Source organism: Egretta garzetta, unplaced genomic scaffold (genome assembly GCF_000687185.1).
Source record: "Egretta garzetta isolate BGI_Z169 unplaced genomic scaffold, ASM68718v1 scaffold429, whole genome shotgun sequence".
Classification (NCBI taxonomy): Eukaryota; Metazoa; Chordata; class Aves; order Pelecaniformes; family Ardeidae; genus Egretta; species Egretta garzetta.
In genome coordinates, this window is record NW_009260678.1 from 373,352 (window position 1) to 385,999 (window position 12,648).

Here is a 12,648-nt window from a genome sequence, read left to right on the forward strand (position 1 = left end):
ATTTGAAGCCATCCTTGACCTAATCTGGCTTGTAAAAGATCAAGAGCTCGTAATATCATTACTGTCATATAAGGCTGAGCATGTTTATATTTGTCCAGCTTCAATCTTAAGGGTGCCCTGAACTATGTATGTGACTCACCTGCATATCCTTACCTCCCGCGTTATCAAAGCAGTAAATGTTTGTGGCTTGATGTCTCAAATTCCGAGAATTAGTCCAATCTAAAGACCAGTGCCCCGTGTAAGTTGTGTTTTATTGATTCCTCTTTTCTCGTTATTAGACTGATTCTTCCTACACAGGATTTTTCCATAGTCTTTGTTTAAGTTTTGATTTCAGTCATAGCGGTGTATCTAATCAATATTTATTTTTACCTGTGCGAATGATTCAGAGCATCGTCAGGCTTCCTCAGTTTTAAGTAGCAGGTTACAAGCTTTGTCTCAATAAAACTGGCAATACTGGAAATATCTTCTGGAGATGACTCAAAGGGATCGTCTATAGCAGCACCTTTACTGCAAAGCTGTACAAGAAACAAAAATGTTATTTACTAATGCTGTAATGTACCTTTTGTTGGGTAGAAATGCTTTTTGTAACTGATAAATGGAGAAAACTGACTTCTAAGTAAAATATACCCTGACTTTAAGTAGAGTTAACGCCACAAAAGTCAGTACAAAGACATGTGAACTTAATATAAAGCGCAGTGTCATCTTCCTGGAAGGGGCAGTCAAGAGAGCAGATAATAAGCTAAAAATTAAAAAGCACAGTGAGGGAAGAAACTATATTTTCCCCCACTTTCAAAAATAAAGGCTCATCTTCAGGCTCCCAAAATCTGTGGCTGCCTTGAGGTGGAGGTTGAAGGGGGAGACCCAGACAGCTATTTACTGATTTCCGTAAGCCAGCGGTGAACTCTGCCTCGGGCTCTGCTGCCGTGGTCCCGTGGGCAGGACAGCAGAGAGTGATACAGGGCAAGGAAACCAGAAACTCTTCCCCTCATTGAATGGGAGGAATTGTCCTTCCAGAAAACTGCTATAGAATGTAAAAAGGATGAGATCAACCATCTTTCTCCTCTTCTTGAGCCTTGTAGAATTTAGAGAGAAACATCACATTTCCTGTTTTAAAAAAAAAAAAGTTTTTTCCTAGATGAATAAATTGGCTGCTGTTCACCACATCCAGTGACTTTCTCATTAAATAATGTTCTATTTCTTAATGTGCAGCATTAAAATGACATAACCCACAACTCTGTAAAGTTTTGGAGAGTCCTCAGCACTGACAGAGCTGCGATACTGGGCAGGACCACAGTTGGTCCTCAGATCTTTGTTTCATTAATCTACAGGCAACTTGATTTTTGTAATGCCAATGAGTAGTGAAAAATTAGCTTTTAGTTCTTAAGAAAATTCATCTGTGAGCCATTAGATACAACTGTAAGCAAATAGATTAAGTCTAAGAGCCTTGTCTTTAAGGACAATAACCATATAGAGGTACTAATGAAAATGCAATTGGATGTCCTTTGCTTGGATAAACATCCCTAACAGGATTGTTTACTGTGCAATGATTTCATCCCACTAAGTGACTTCACTGCGGATCAGCTTTAAAAGTAGATTTCTAATGAAGGTTAACAAATTACTATTTATCTAAGCGGTGTGCTTAAACTCTTGGATCACCTGGAGATGAGTGCTGAGGACCCTTACGGCACCAAGATGGAACTGCAGCCTAATGTGGATGAATGCAGCCTCTGCTTTAAATGAGGGATAACCAAGGGACTCCCACTTGGGTCCAGTTTTTCCAGTCACGAAAGCTTTAAAATGGAAGGAGTAGGATCCGGCCTGCTCGTCAAGCTCCTCGTCACTAATGAGTTTAGTTATAATAATTAGTTTCTTGTGCCTACAGAGTTAAAATCCAGGGGCTGATCTTTCGGAGGTGCAATGTCAACTCAGCAGTTTGAGATCTCTTTAGAAGATTAAATCTGTCAAGAAAAAAAAACTCTTCTGCGTATTCATCTTGCTTCCCATGTGTGGATTACAGACCCACATCCACACTTAGCACCTACAAAGCTAACCATGTCTTTAAGGTTTTTTTGAGCCTTGGTTAGAGATGAGCTCAATTCTTTACAGGCAACAAGGGTCGTTCAAGAAGGAAGCATCCCCCTAGTTCAGGTGTGATAAATTTTGGGTTTTTTCTTTTGCATCTCTTCTCTGCTGAGCGAAGTTACACAGTGTATATAATAATACCCATACATTTAAGATTTTCTATCATCTTGTTATCAGTAGAAGTTATAAATCAGTGAATTCATCACTTTTAACTTTGCTCATGGTGCTGTATATATCTGCTGAAGTGTCTCTATGGATAAGACATGCTATACGTAGCTAAAAGACCCAGAGAATTATGTTCACTTCGGTGAACATAAAAGTATCATCAAGTTTTTCTGTAATAACACTTTTCAGCTGAATTGGCCATGCTGTGACCTCTGTTAAATTTATGAGAATGAGAGATTTGAGGCTACTCCCTGGACTTTCAAGTTCTTGAATGATTGTGAGAAGAAAAGAATCATTTAGGGATCCCTTCAGTATAAAGTGCTGCAATTCAGAGTTTCCTCGAGTCTTACTGCTGATACGAAGAGTTATGTTTAGACCTGTGTAACCCCCCAGTATCTTTGACAAAAACCAAGACATGAGTCTCTGTAAACCGTATCTGAACAGATAAGGATGCAGGAAATATGTTTAAATACAGTGAAGATTGGGTTCTGCCAGGTCTTCTCTAAGACATCTCAGAGTAAAAGTTCAAAGAAACAAATAATAACTCAATCTTTAATCTCGCAAAATCGGAGTAATGTTTTTAAAGGGATGGGCTCGTGTTTGGGACCATTTAGGCTGCATACTCTTTACATCCCAAACTCCCTCCTGATTTTCGTGTAGCGCTTCCGCAGTGGATCAATGCGTGCAAGGTAGACCTCTCCACCCTAGTTCCTTACAAACAGCAGCAACACGCACCAAAAGTAAGATTCAACTGAATTTTACAGAAATGGCTCCTTCTGTACTAAACAGGAAGGTTATGAATATACAAAATAGCCCTCGTGCCTGGTATTAGCGAGATGCACAATTAAATGTCCTCGCTGGTATAAGGGACTTTTGGTAGCAATATAGACACCACTGGAAAAGCTTTCTGTTGGGTGAACCATCTTGGTGTGGCCCAAAAGCACATGATTTTTCCAAGCTGCGATGGAGGTGATACCATTTGTGCCTGCATCATCGTGCATCCTTCCCCTTTACTATATTTTGCTGGCCTTTCTGATGAAAGGACTTGGCTACGCAGTGGGAGGAGGAGTGTTTCTGTGCATCATCCAGTCTGCCACTGAATATTGAGTCTGACTGAGTGGGTTTGGGGCATGAGGCAAAGACAGTGCCGGAAAGCACCTGAGAAAGCTCATTTGGGGGAGTTCCCAGGGGAGGAGGAGTTAGGCTGGAAGGAGGCAGCGAGCTGGGGTTTCGCAGCACAGGTGGGGACATGGAGAAGAGTTTTAGAAAGACTCACATCTGAGTTTCAAAGGGGAAGAGAAAAAGGAAAATTTCCTAGGGATCCAAAGGAGCCTTTGTAGCTACAGATTGTTGTAACTTTGGGAAACCCTGCTGGACTGAGAGCAGGGGAAGAAGAAAGGCTGTGCCATGCACAGGCGTAATGAGCAGGGAGGAGATTTGTTTGCAATTTTCATGTTTCACCCGGCAGAACCGAGTTTTCTTTATCTTGCTGTAGTCTGCAGTCCAATAACGCTACCTTTGAAGATCAAAAGGGCTGTTGGTGTTTTTTGGAGTGCTTTAAGTAAAAGGTAAAAGCAGCTCCATCTCACTCCTCTGACTACCTTGAGGTCTTTTCACAAGGCCGTTCAAATACAGCTGTGGGCTTGGAGAGGCAGTTACGTTTTGTACCATTGAGGGTTTCTTTTCCCAGAGCTATGTTACAGAATTTTATTTTCATCCCAAACTGGGAAATTTGGGGGTACACCTTACCTAAGACTTTGGTGAGCTTTTGGTCTGCAGAGATCTTGCCAATGTCTTAAAGGTTATAGAGGCTATGAAATCGAAGCAAATAACACAAAAATTTGAAGCTTTACAGCCAATCTGGGGTTAAAAGCCTGCAATGTACCATTTTATGTCCTTTACTATAGCTAGCAAATCTAACAGTAATTTTTACTTTCAGACTTAGTCTACCTGAGAGTACCCCTGTCAGTAGTTAGGAATATTTTTTCCAGAAATAATATTTAATTTAAAAAAAAATCCTGCCGAAGGATACTTATATTTTCATAGGGGCCCTTGTTATGAGTGGAGGCCATCGTGCAGGTTTTGTGTACGCGCATCCTTTAGAAGTCTGCTGAGTTATCCCGTTCAAAGCCAAGTCCAAGACCAGGTTGGACGGGGCTGTGAGCAACCTGATCTGGTTAGCGGTGTCCCTGCTCCCTGCAGGGGGGTTGGACTGGGTGACCTCTAGGGGTCCCTTCCAACCCAAACCATCCTGTGATTCTGAAGTGTTATCAAGTATATAAATGCAATGTAAAGAATGAAAGCGTTACCTGCAATTTTTTATATTAGTGGTGAACTGACGCTAATTATGTTATAGTTTCACTGGTAAAGGAGGTTTCTCTTGCAATGTGTAGGACCCTACAAATACATTGCTGATATCACAGCCGTATAAATGCTTGTGATAAAGTACTTTGACAAAGGTCACAGCACAAGTCTGTGCCACTGTGAACTTAGCATAGATCTTGTTGTGGTATTAAGGCTTTAATTCTGGCAGTAGCAAGCAAGGAAATTTTATGAATGAAGACCTCCCAGGCAGTAGCAAATAAGACAAAGAGGAAAAGATCCCCCCAAACTCACCATGGTTTTGGGAAAAGACCAGTGGAAATGCTGATCGTTAAGGTAGCTTCCTAGTTAGCATGTGTATAATTTGGAAGAATAAAATCAGAGCTCTGGTGATCTGTATGTGCCGTGTTGGAACCGTTTTCAGCGAAAACAATGTGAATGGTTCAGGGGTAGGGAACTGGCAATGGTGTTATTAATTGCTACTATAGGCTTGGCATCTGTTGAATTCAGGAGTATGGTTTGCCTTGAAAAATAAGATGCCCAATAGATATCCATCCACGCGTGTGGATATAGATACATATTTAATAGCAAATTTAGCTTGGGAAAACAAATAAATTTTGGTCGAATGGTGTGTGGTAATGAGGTTCTTTGGCAACTTCCCTGAGATCACTTATGCTTTCCTCGGCTAGACTAGAAGGGTTAAGCATTAGTTTGAATACAGCAATAACCTGCTAGCCTTGCTGGAGCTGATCGCTTTGCTCTTACTTCATTTTTCTTTTATTTTCTTTTTTTTTTTTTATTAGCAGAGGAATGTTTAATCATGCCTCTCTGTTTTAAATATAACTTTCTGGTTTTCCCTGGAGTGATTTTTAGAGTGGCTAATCAGAGGGGCGAACCTGAAAAGGGAAGAAATATTTAATTAGCGTCTTGTCTTCTGACTAGCCAACAGCCCTAACCAGATGCCTTCACTTCAGAGCCATCCAAGTAATCAGCCTGGTAACGTCACCGCATTGCACATCAGGCACCTGGCAAGTTGAACACTAACTGTGTCCCAGAAAATGTCTGCTAAGGAAGGCTACTTCTGAAAATAACTTTCAAAACCTGATAACGAGCCTCACACAGGGCTGAAAGCAAACCGCTTTTTCTATATTGCACTGTATTCTGGTCCTTACAACTATTAGGCGCTATAAAAAATACTCCAGGAAACCAGTATAACAAAGAACCAGTTAATGGTGGTTTTGTCTCAGTGGAGAGAGGGGGAAAAAAAAATAAAGGCAGTATGGAGAATAAAAAGAGTGAGGATTTTCTCTCGATGATATGGTTTCATGCGGTATAACTTCCCACCTTCTATTCAAAGTCCTACTGACATCTTGGTAGGCAATTTCAGTCAGCAGAGCAGGAATTGTATATAAACCCCCTGTCTTTATGGTTACTGAGATTTGTGTAAATAACTTGCTAGAGAACGTATTGAAAATATATAATTCACTGCTAAATATGAATGTAGATGTCAGGTAAGACGAACTAAATTTGCTAGGCCTCCTGCAATGTGCTCTGCAATGGATAATTCAAATAATATGTACATATGATATTTTTGGCGTATAACTGCTCTACGCAGAGTTAGCACCGGATTCTGTAATAGTAACGTGCGTGCAGGACGCGCTTGCTATCTTGGGCACGTTATTGGTTACACGGTACTGGCTGAGAGCCACATACACCTCAGGTATGCTAAGTTATGGGAAATGAGCCTTATTTTTATCCAGAAAACCACTATTTGCCAGAAAAGCATGGCTCTGGTGAGTATTGACTTCATCAGGTGAACTTAAGAGGCTGCTTGCCATCACCGTGGGCTCTGGTGGGGTGGCATTTTGCCTTCTCTCTCTGCATCTCTTAATGTTTATCTTAAGCCCTGTCTACGTCTAGGCTTAAATTCCTCCCTTGGCTACAACCGGCCTCTTTGCAGGACCCAGAGGTACATGGAAGGGGTTTGGTGACCAGGTGGGGCAGAATGTTAGAGAAGCTCAAACCTAAATTTTATGTTCCCCAAAAGCTGTCAGGGTTTGCGTATCTGTCGCTGCTTTGGCCTTTTCTGGAGACAAAAGCGCTCTGCGAAAAATGCGATTTCAAATTCAGAGGATACAGCATCTTAGTTTGTGCTCATTTCTAGGTGGATGCTGCTTTATAAAAATAAGCCTGACGTGAATCTTTCCCTCCCACAGAAGCTAACGATGTTCCCTGCAGCACTCCAAAGCCCAACTCATTCCTGTTTATTGGCCCAACTTCAGATAAAGACTTTACCTGCCCCCAGTGCAAACTTAGGGGTCTTTCTCATGTTGTAAATAATTTGCTTCGGAAGCATTAAATCGGGAACACAGGTTTTAGGAAAATATCATCCGTTTGACTTCAGCTTAATCTGTGTGCTGAGCTACAAATCTGTGCCTCTCATTGCCAATCCCTATTTTATGGAACGTTCCCCTTATCGGTACTGCAAGGGTGAGAGGAGTAGTCACAGAAGTAAAAAAAAAAAAAAAAACCCAACCAAAAAACCAACCCCAAAGCTCTCTAATGAAACACATATTGTGGAATCAATATGCTACGATAGTTTCTGAGGAACTTTATATTCTGTGCACCATACTGAAATCTCCTTTATAGATTGCCTTTGTAATACAAAATTTGTCAGTCCTCCACTGTGAGTCCGTCCAAGATCAAACCAAACCCAGGCTGGTGTAAATACTGCATGCGAAAACCAAACAATCAGGCAAAAGTCAAAGCTGATACCAGTACCTCCTCCTGATAGGGCTGTAGCTCAAAATGCCTGTTGGACTTAGAAGCAAGAGCATCAGTCTGATAGCGTTCGCGGGGGGAGCTGGCCAAAATGAATGTTTTTTTGGAGGCAACTGTCAGCTGGTGTGATGTGACTATATTGTAGCAAGATTTTGAGAGCTGTCATGATTGCTTGGAAAAAGCAATATAATTTCAGGCCAACTAATTTAATCCCTTTGATGCCAAGAGATTTGCTACTGCTAAGTCCAAACACAGAGATATCTCACCAGCGCTTTTATTAAGGCAAACTATGTGAAAGGTTCGCTCCATTTTGATGGACAGGATTATTAGGGGAAAGCAATAATTTGCTGAAGCCTTATTTTATGCCATTTCTGGATATGACATTAAAGTTAGCTGCAAGGCCAGCTCTCCCCTCTCTCAGGGTGGCGTGGATTTGGTAAACTCCACCAGGAATCCTCTCGACAGTATTGTCGGTGTTAGGAACACGGCACATACCCATGCCTCAGGAATAAACAGAAATAGAGCTCTTCCCTGAAGTAACCTAACCAGAATTCATTCCCCCCTACTTTTTATTGTTTGGTTCACCTCTGTAAAGCTTTTCAGCATTTATATTCATTTTACACTGTCAAAAGCTGAACAGGAGTAAGATAACAAATGGTTCTGGTAGCAGCTGTCACCACCTACTGTCTGTGTATGCCTGTGTGAATCTCTAAATGGAAATAAAGTACTTTAATAACACATTTTCTCTAAACTGTCCTCATGGATAAAGTTACTCTCAAATCAGTCCATGAACACTTTCCAATTCGGTGCCCACTTCAGCCTGCATCTCTGTCTCCTCTGCAGAGGCTATGTAGCTATGCAGCAGGATGATTTAAAGAGGTTTCCGATAGAAAATTCTTTAACAGCACACCTTCTGCGATCGCTGCTTGCCTGTGTGAGCTGCTTTTGGTGTTTGAGCTGTCTCCTAACTTGCCTAATCTTCTCCCTATAAATTAAGCCCATCGTCATTGCATTTTTGTGCTGCGCTGGCTCTAGCCAGGAAGCACCTAGAGCCACAAATTAAACACAAATTGCTCTGCCCTCCCTGTTCCTGCAAGATACCTTCCAGGAGCAGATGGCAGCCGAGAGGATAAATATCTCCAATTTCTTAGGGCCCTGAACATGAGAGAAACTCCACTTTGAGAGTGGCTCTAAGGCATCGCTTTACACTGAGAGATGTGAGGTTGCAGCGCAGATTGGGGTGCCTCTGCTCTTGGGTATCACGGTGCTTGTGATACGCGTAGGGAGCTGGGGGCTTCAGGCACCTAAAGCTTTTTGGCTGCCCAGCTTTTGGAGAAGCCCTTTATGGATCCAGCCATGCCCTGAGCCACGCCTGATGCTGCACGTTGAGCAGAAGTCCGAGCCCATGTCTTTCAAGATGGGTTGGTGCCTCATCCAAGGCTATCCCAAGTCTGGTTTTTTTCCTCTTTGTTTTTTCTCCTTGTGTTACCTACTGAGGAATCTACTACAGGGACCTTGTCTCCGTTTCGCAGGGGTTGTAAACCAGGTGGCTTGCACGTGTTCAGGTCAGCGAGGCTTTTGACTGTAAGCGACAAGTGGTGGGCGATTATTATTTTTCATCAAATATTATACTGCTTAACATTTACAAAGGGTGGAGAAAATATTTGGTGCTTTTAAGCACCTGTCACCTCCAGGTAGATAATTAATAGTACGTGAGGAAGCCAATTAGAGTTAATTAGAAATTGACTTATCTGCTTTGGCACCAAAATGATTGGAAAATATGGTCTACCCTTTCTGGAATAGGGATTTTGCTCTTGTACACACACATACGAGTGAGGAAATATATTGTTTCAGGGTCAATACATCGTATTCCTTTGAGGAAAAAAGCACTTTATAAGCCAGATACGTAACAGCAGTTCAGGCAAGAAGAACGGGGACACGGATCCTTACAGACAAATAGCTGTGCAGTTCCTCAAGTTTATTTCATGGTGATGGGCATGCTGGAAATGTCTAGAAGATGAATAGATTAAAATTCAGTGATCAAAAAATGGGAGCATGTCCAAATGGATCATTATAACAGATTCCCACCTCTATCCCACAAGCCAGATTTGAGCCATCTGTAAGCCTCACATTCCTGGTCTAAAATCTTCTGCAGCCATAAAAGACAATCAGTGGGGAAAAAAAAAAAAAAAAATCAGTTTCTTGGCTTTGCAGCCTAAAAATATAGTGATGGGACTATAGGGAGAGGAAAAACTGCTGTTTATCAGGGCTTTTTTTTTTTGTGAGGTTTTTTTTTTTTTTTTTTAAGCAAGTTAAATGGGTAGGCCATATTTAGGAACCTACTTTGTTATTGGAGCTTAAAAGAGTATTTCTAGGGAGTGAAGTTGGCATCTCACACTCGGGCTTTGGGGGATCAGCGTCTTCCGTCTTTGATATTCTCTGCTCAAGAAGTTTCTAGAGGACCCATGCTGATGAGAAGGAGAGATAACTTATGAGTAATTTTTTTAGCTCCAGAAAGTTGGTGTTAAATATTTAGCCTCTCACATGCTTTCCCTTGAGGACTTTCACAGTGTTAAACTGTGCCTAGTCCTTGCACAACTTTTCTTGGTGAGAGGGGATAGGGAAAACTATACAAAGTCCTATGTTCTACCCCTTTCATTCCAGTGGATGACCAGTAATCCCAGTCACCGTGCTCCATAAAGCAAGGGATTACACACTGCTATATGTTGATGGCTTCTTGGGCCAACCTGCAAGAAGAGGCAATGTTGGGGGAGGGAGGGTGAAATGTGGCTGTGCCCTAGGCTTTCTGCAGCAGCCAGCACTGATCCAACGGTCACAACAGGGAGCACATCCAAACACCCTACTCCTGCCGTGCTCCCAAGGCTGCCCTTGCAGCAACGCCTCTCGGAAAGCTGCCTGTGCTTTTCTAATGTGCTCTACCAGTGGATAGAGTGCTTAGGATGAACCTCTTTTCATGTAGGTATTTATAAAGGAAATACTCATTTTTTTTGCTTCTCATATTCCGAAATCGATGGAAGGCATGGTTGAACCACGCTGCCTAACTCTATATTGGCATGTAATTACGTCCACAAGGCACCAGTGCCACAGCCACTTTCAAAACATTTGGTCTTTGCAGATATTGTTGCCTGGAAGAGGGAGCGTGGTCCTGACAAAACCTTCTCTGCAAGCAGTGAATCACAAGGCAATGAACCACAGGAAAGGTTAATCTAAAAACCCAAGGTGCGCAAAAAAGATGTCACGAATGTTTATCTCCCTGCCCTAGGAGCGGTGCCCATTATAGCCATCTGTGGAAAATGGAGATATTCCAGCTTGTGGAAGGCACCACAACAGCACTCTGGTGAATTAATCACACGCTGTTGGAGGCCTTCACCTCACACGTGGGATGCATTTCGTGTCGCTGAGATATTCTACGCCGAAAGCTGTGCGCTGAGATACTGGGGACTTCTTTCTGTGCACAGCAGTCATGAACCTTTCCCATTTATTTTTTAGTCGCGGGGGAGGATTATTTTCAGAACAACAAGGTCTGAAATTTAAATTTGGGCAGGTTTTAAACAGGCTGATGTTTCTGAAGTCTTTTATGCTCTCTGATATTAAGAGATTAGTTTGAGACAAGATCTTTCGATCCTCGTAATGGTTTAATGTTATTTTGTAGCTAAGCTGTTAATAATTGGCTAGAGATTTTATAGATATATGTATATGGTTTCCACTGAGGTTTTAAGCTAAAGAGTGATTTCTCATACCCTCCATATCCCAGTCCAGATGTTCAAATCCTATTTCCTTACATTCCAACAGATGGATGCCAAAAATTTAGGGAAATTTACAGTGTTTCTCAATATAGTGTATATAATATACTGTATTATTGAGTTAGGAGATAGAAGAGCAAAGGATATTGCTCTTCTTCAATTTCTCCAATTTCTTCAGCTATTTTCCTCACTAGCGACAGAAAGTACTTAATTCTTGAGGTCTGTTGGCGAGAGTTCTCCAAGGGAGCGTTATTTTCTCCTCTCCTGGGCCAACTATAACGCAGCTGACTAATGCTAAGTCCCTCCTGATTAATTTAATGGTAGCTAAATAGTGCAGAAATAGCAAGAAGCCACCAATTCTTCTCTTGATAACACTGCCTTCCCCACGTCTGCCGTAATCAGCAGCATGCTGTCCAATGTATCAAAGTCTCTAAATTAAACAAGAATTTCAGTTTTTCTTTCTGACTAATAACTTTCCTTTTATTTTTTTTTCCAAATCCAATAATTTCAGTGCTAGACTTTCAGAACTGCCTGTTATTTGCATGTCTGAAAACCAGCATGATCTAAAGAATAATAATATGACATGAATATATAGATCTAGACCAGATGTTTTGGCTTAAAGAAAAGCCAAGAAATATATGATATTTGTAATATGTAAGGTAATGCTAACTTTAGTGATACTATTCAAATTTAGCTCCAAGCACACGCTTTTTGGGATCAGGGTGTCTAACTGAAAATGTTGTAATGTCAGACTAAAGCCTTAGTTTCCTTAAATATGAAAAATTTCTGTAAATATTTTGCACCAAAACCCGTAACTTTGAATTTCCTGACCATTGAGCTTGTTATGTACCGCGCTTCTCTTCGCCCACGTGAAATGCAGAGGTATTTTTGTTTATTTCTTCAAAAAGCAATGGGCAGAACAACCACAGTTTCAATCTCAGTAGCTTAAGTCTTCTGATTTTCCCTGCATCGTCTCCAGTTTGTCTAGATCTGAACCAACAGGCAAACCAGACGATGCAGAGAAGCAACAAAAATGATACAGAGCTTTAGAAAACACGACCTGGGAGGAAACACTAAGACGATTGAATATATTTAATTTAGAAAGGACGGAAAAGAGATATGCTAAGAGGTTGTAAGTACAGAGGGAATAGGGTGGTTAATTGCTCTTCATGTCCAATAAGGGTAAAAAACCCCAACGCTATGGGCTATTCTACACCATGAAAGATTGGGAAAAACGTTCTATCAGCTTGCTCTCACTGGAGATTTTTAGAAACAGAGTAGAAAAGTGTCTTCCAGGGATATTCTGGATTTTTACTTCTTGGGAGAGCTGGATTAAGAGATTTCTGAGAAGCCCCAGCCCTACAGTTCTATGATTTCCCGATTGTTCTGTCCACAGTCCCAGGAAGGAATTCTTTAATCCCCACTTATTCTTTCACCAGGATGTCTATTGCCTAGCCTTTCCGTTTCCTCTTAGAGGGAGACAAGTCCCTTCCCTCTCAAGTGGCAAGTGCTTTTGTCCCCATCACAGCTCATT

At 41.5% G+C, this 12,648-nt stretch overlaps 1 protein-coding gene across 1 annotated transcript in view; it reads right to left on the bottom strand.

The window, feature by feature from the left end:
• The window catches only part of SPATA16 (spermatogenesis associated 16), a 100,002-nt gene that overhangs the window by 66,386 nt on the left and 20,968 nt on the right, over positions 1–12,648 (bottom strand). The window contains 1 exon segment of the mRNA XM_035901190.1: positions 370–515. Coding sequence (XP_035757083.1) covers positions 370–515 — 146 coding nt within the window.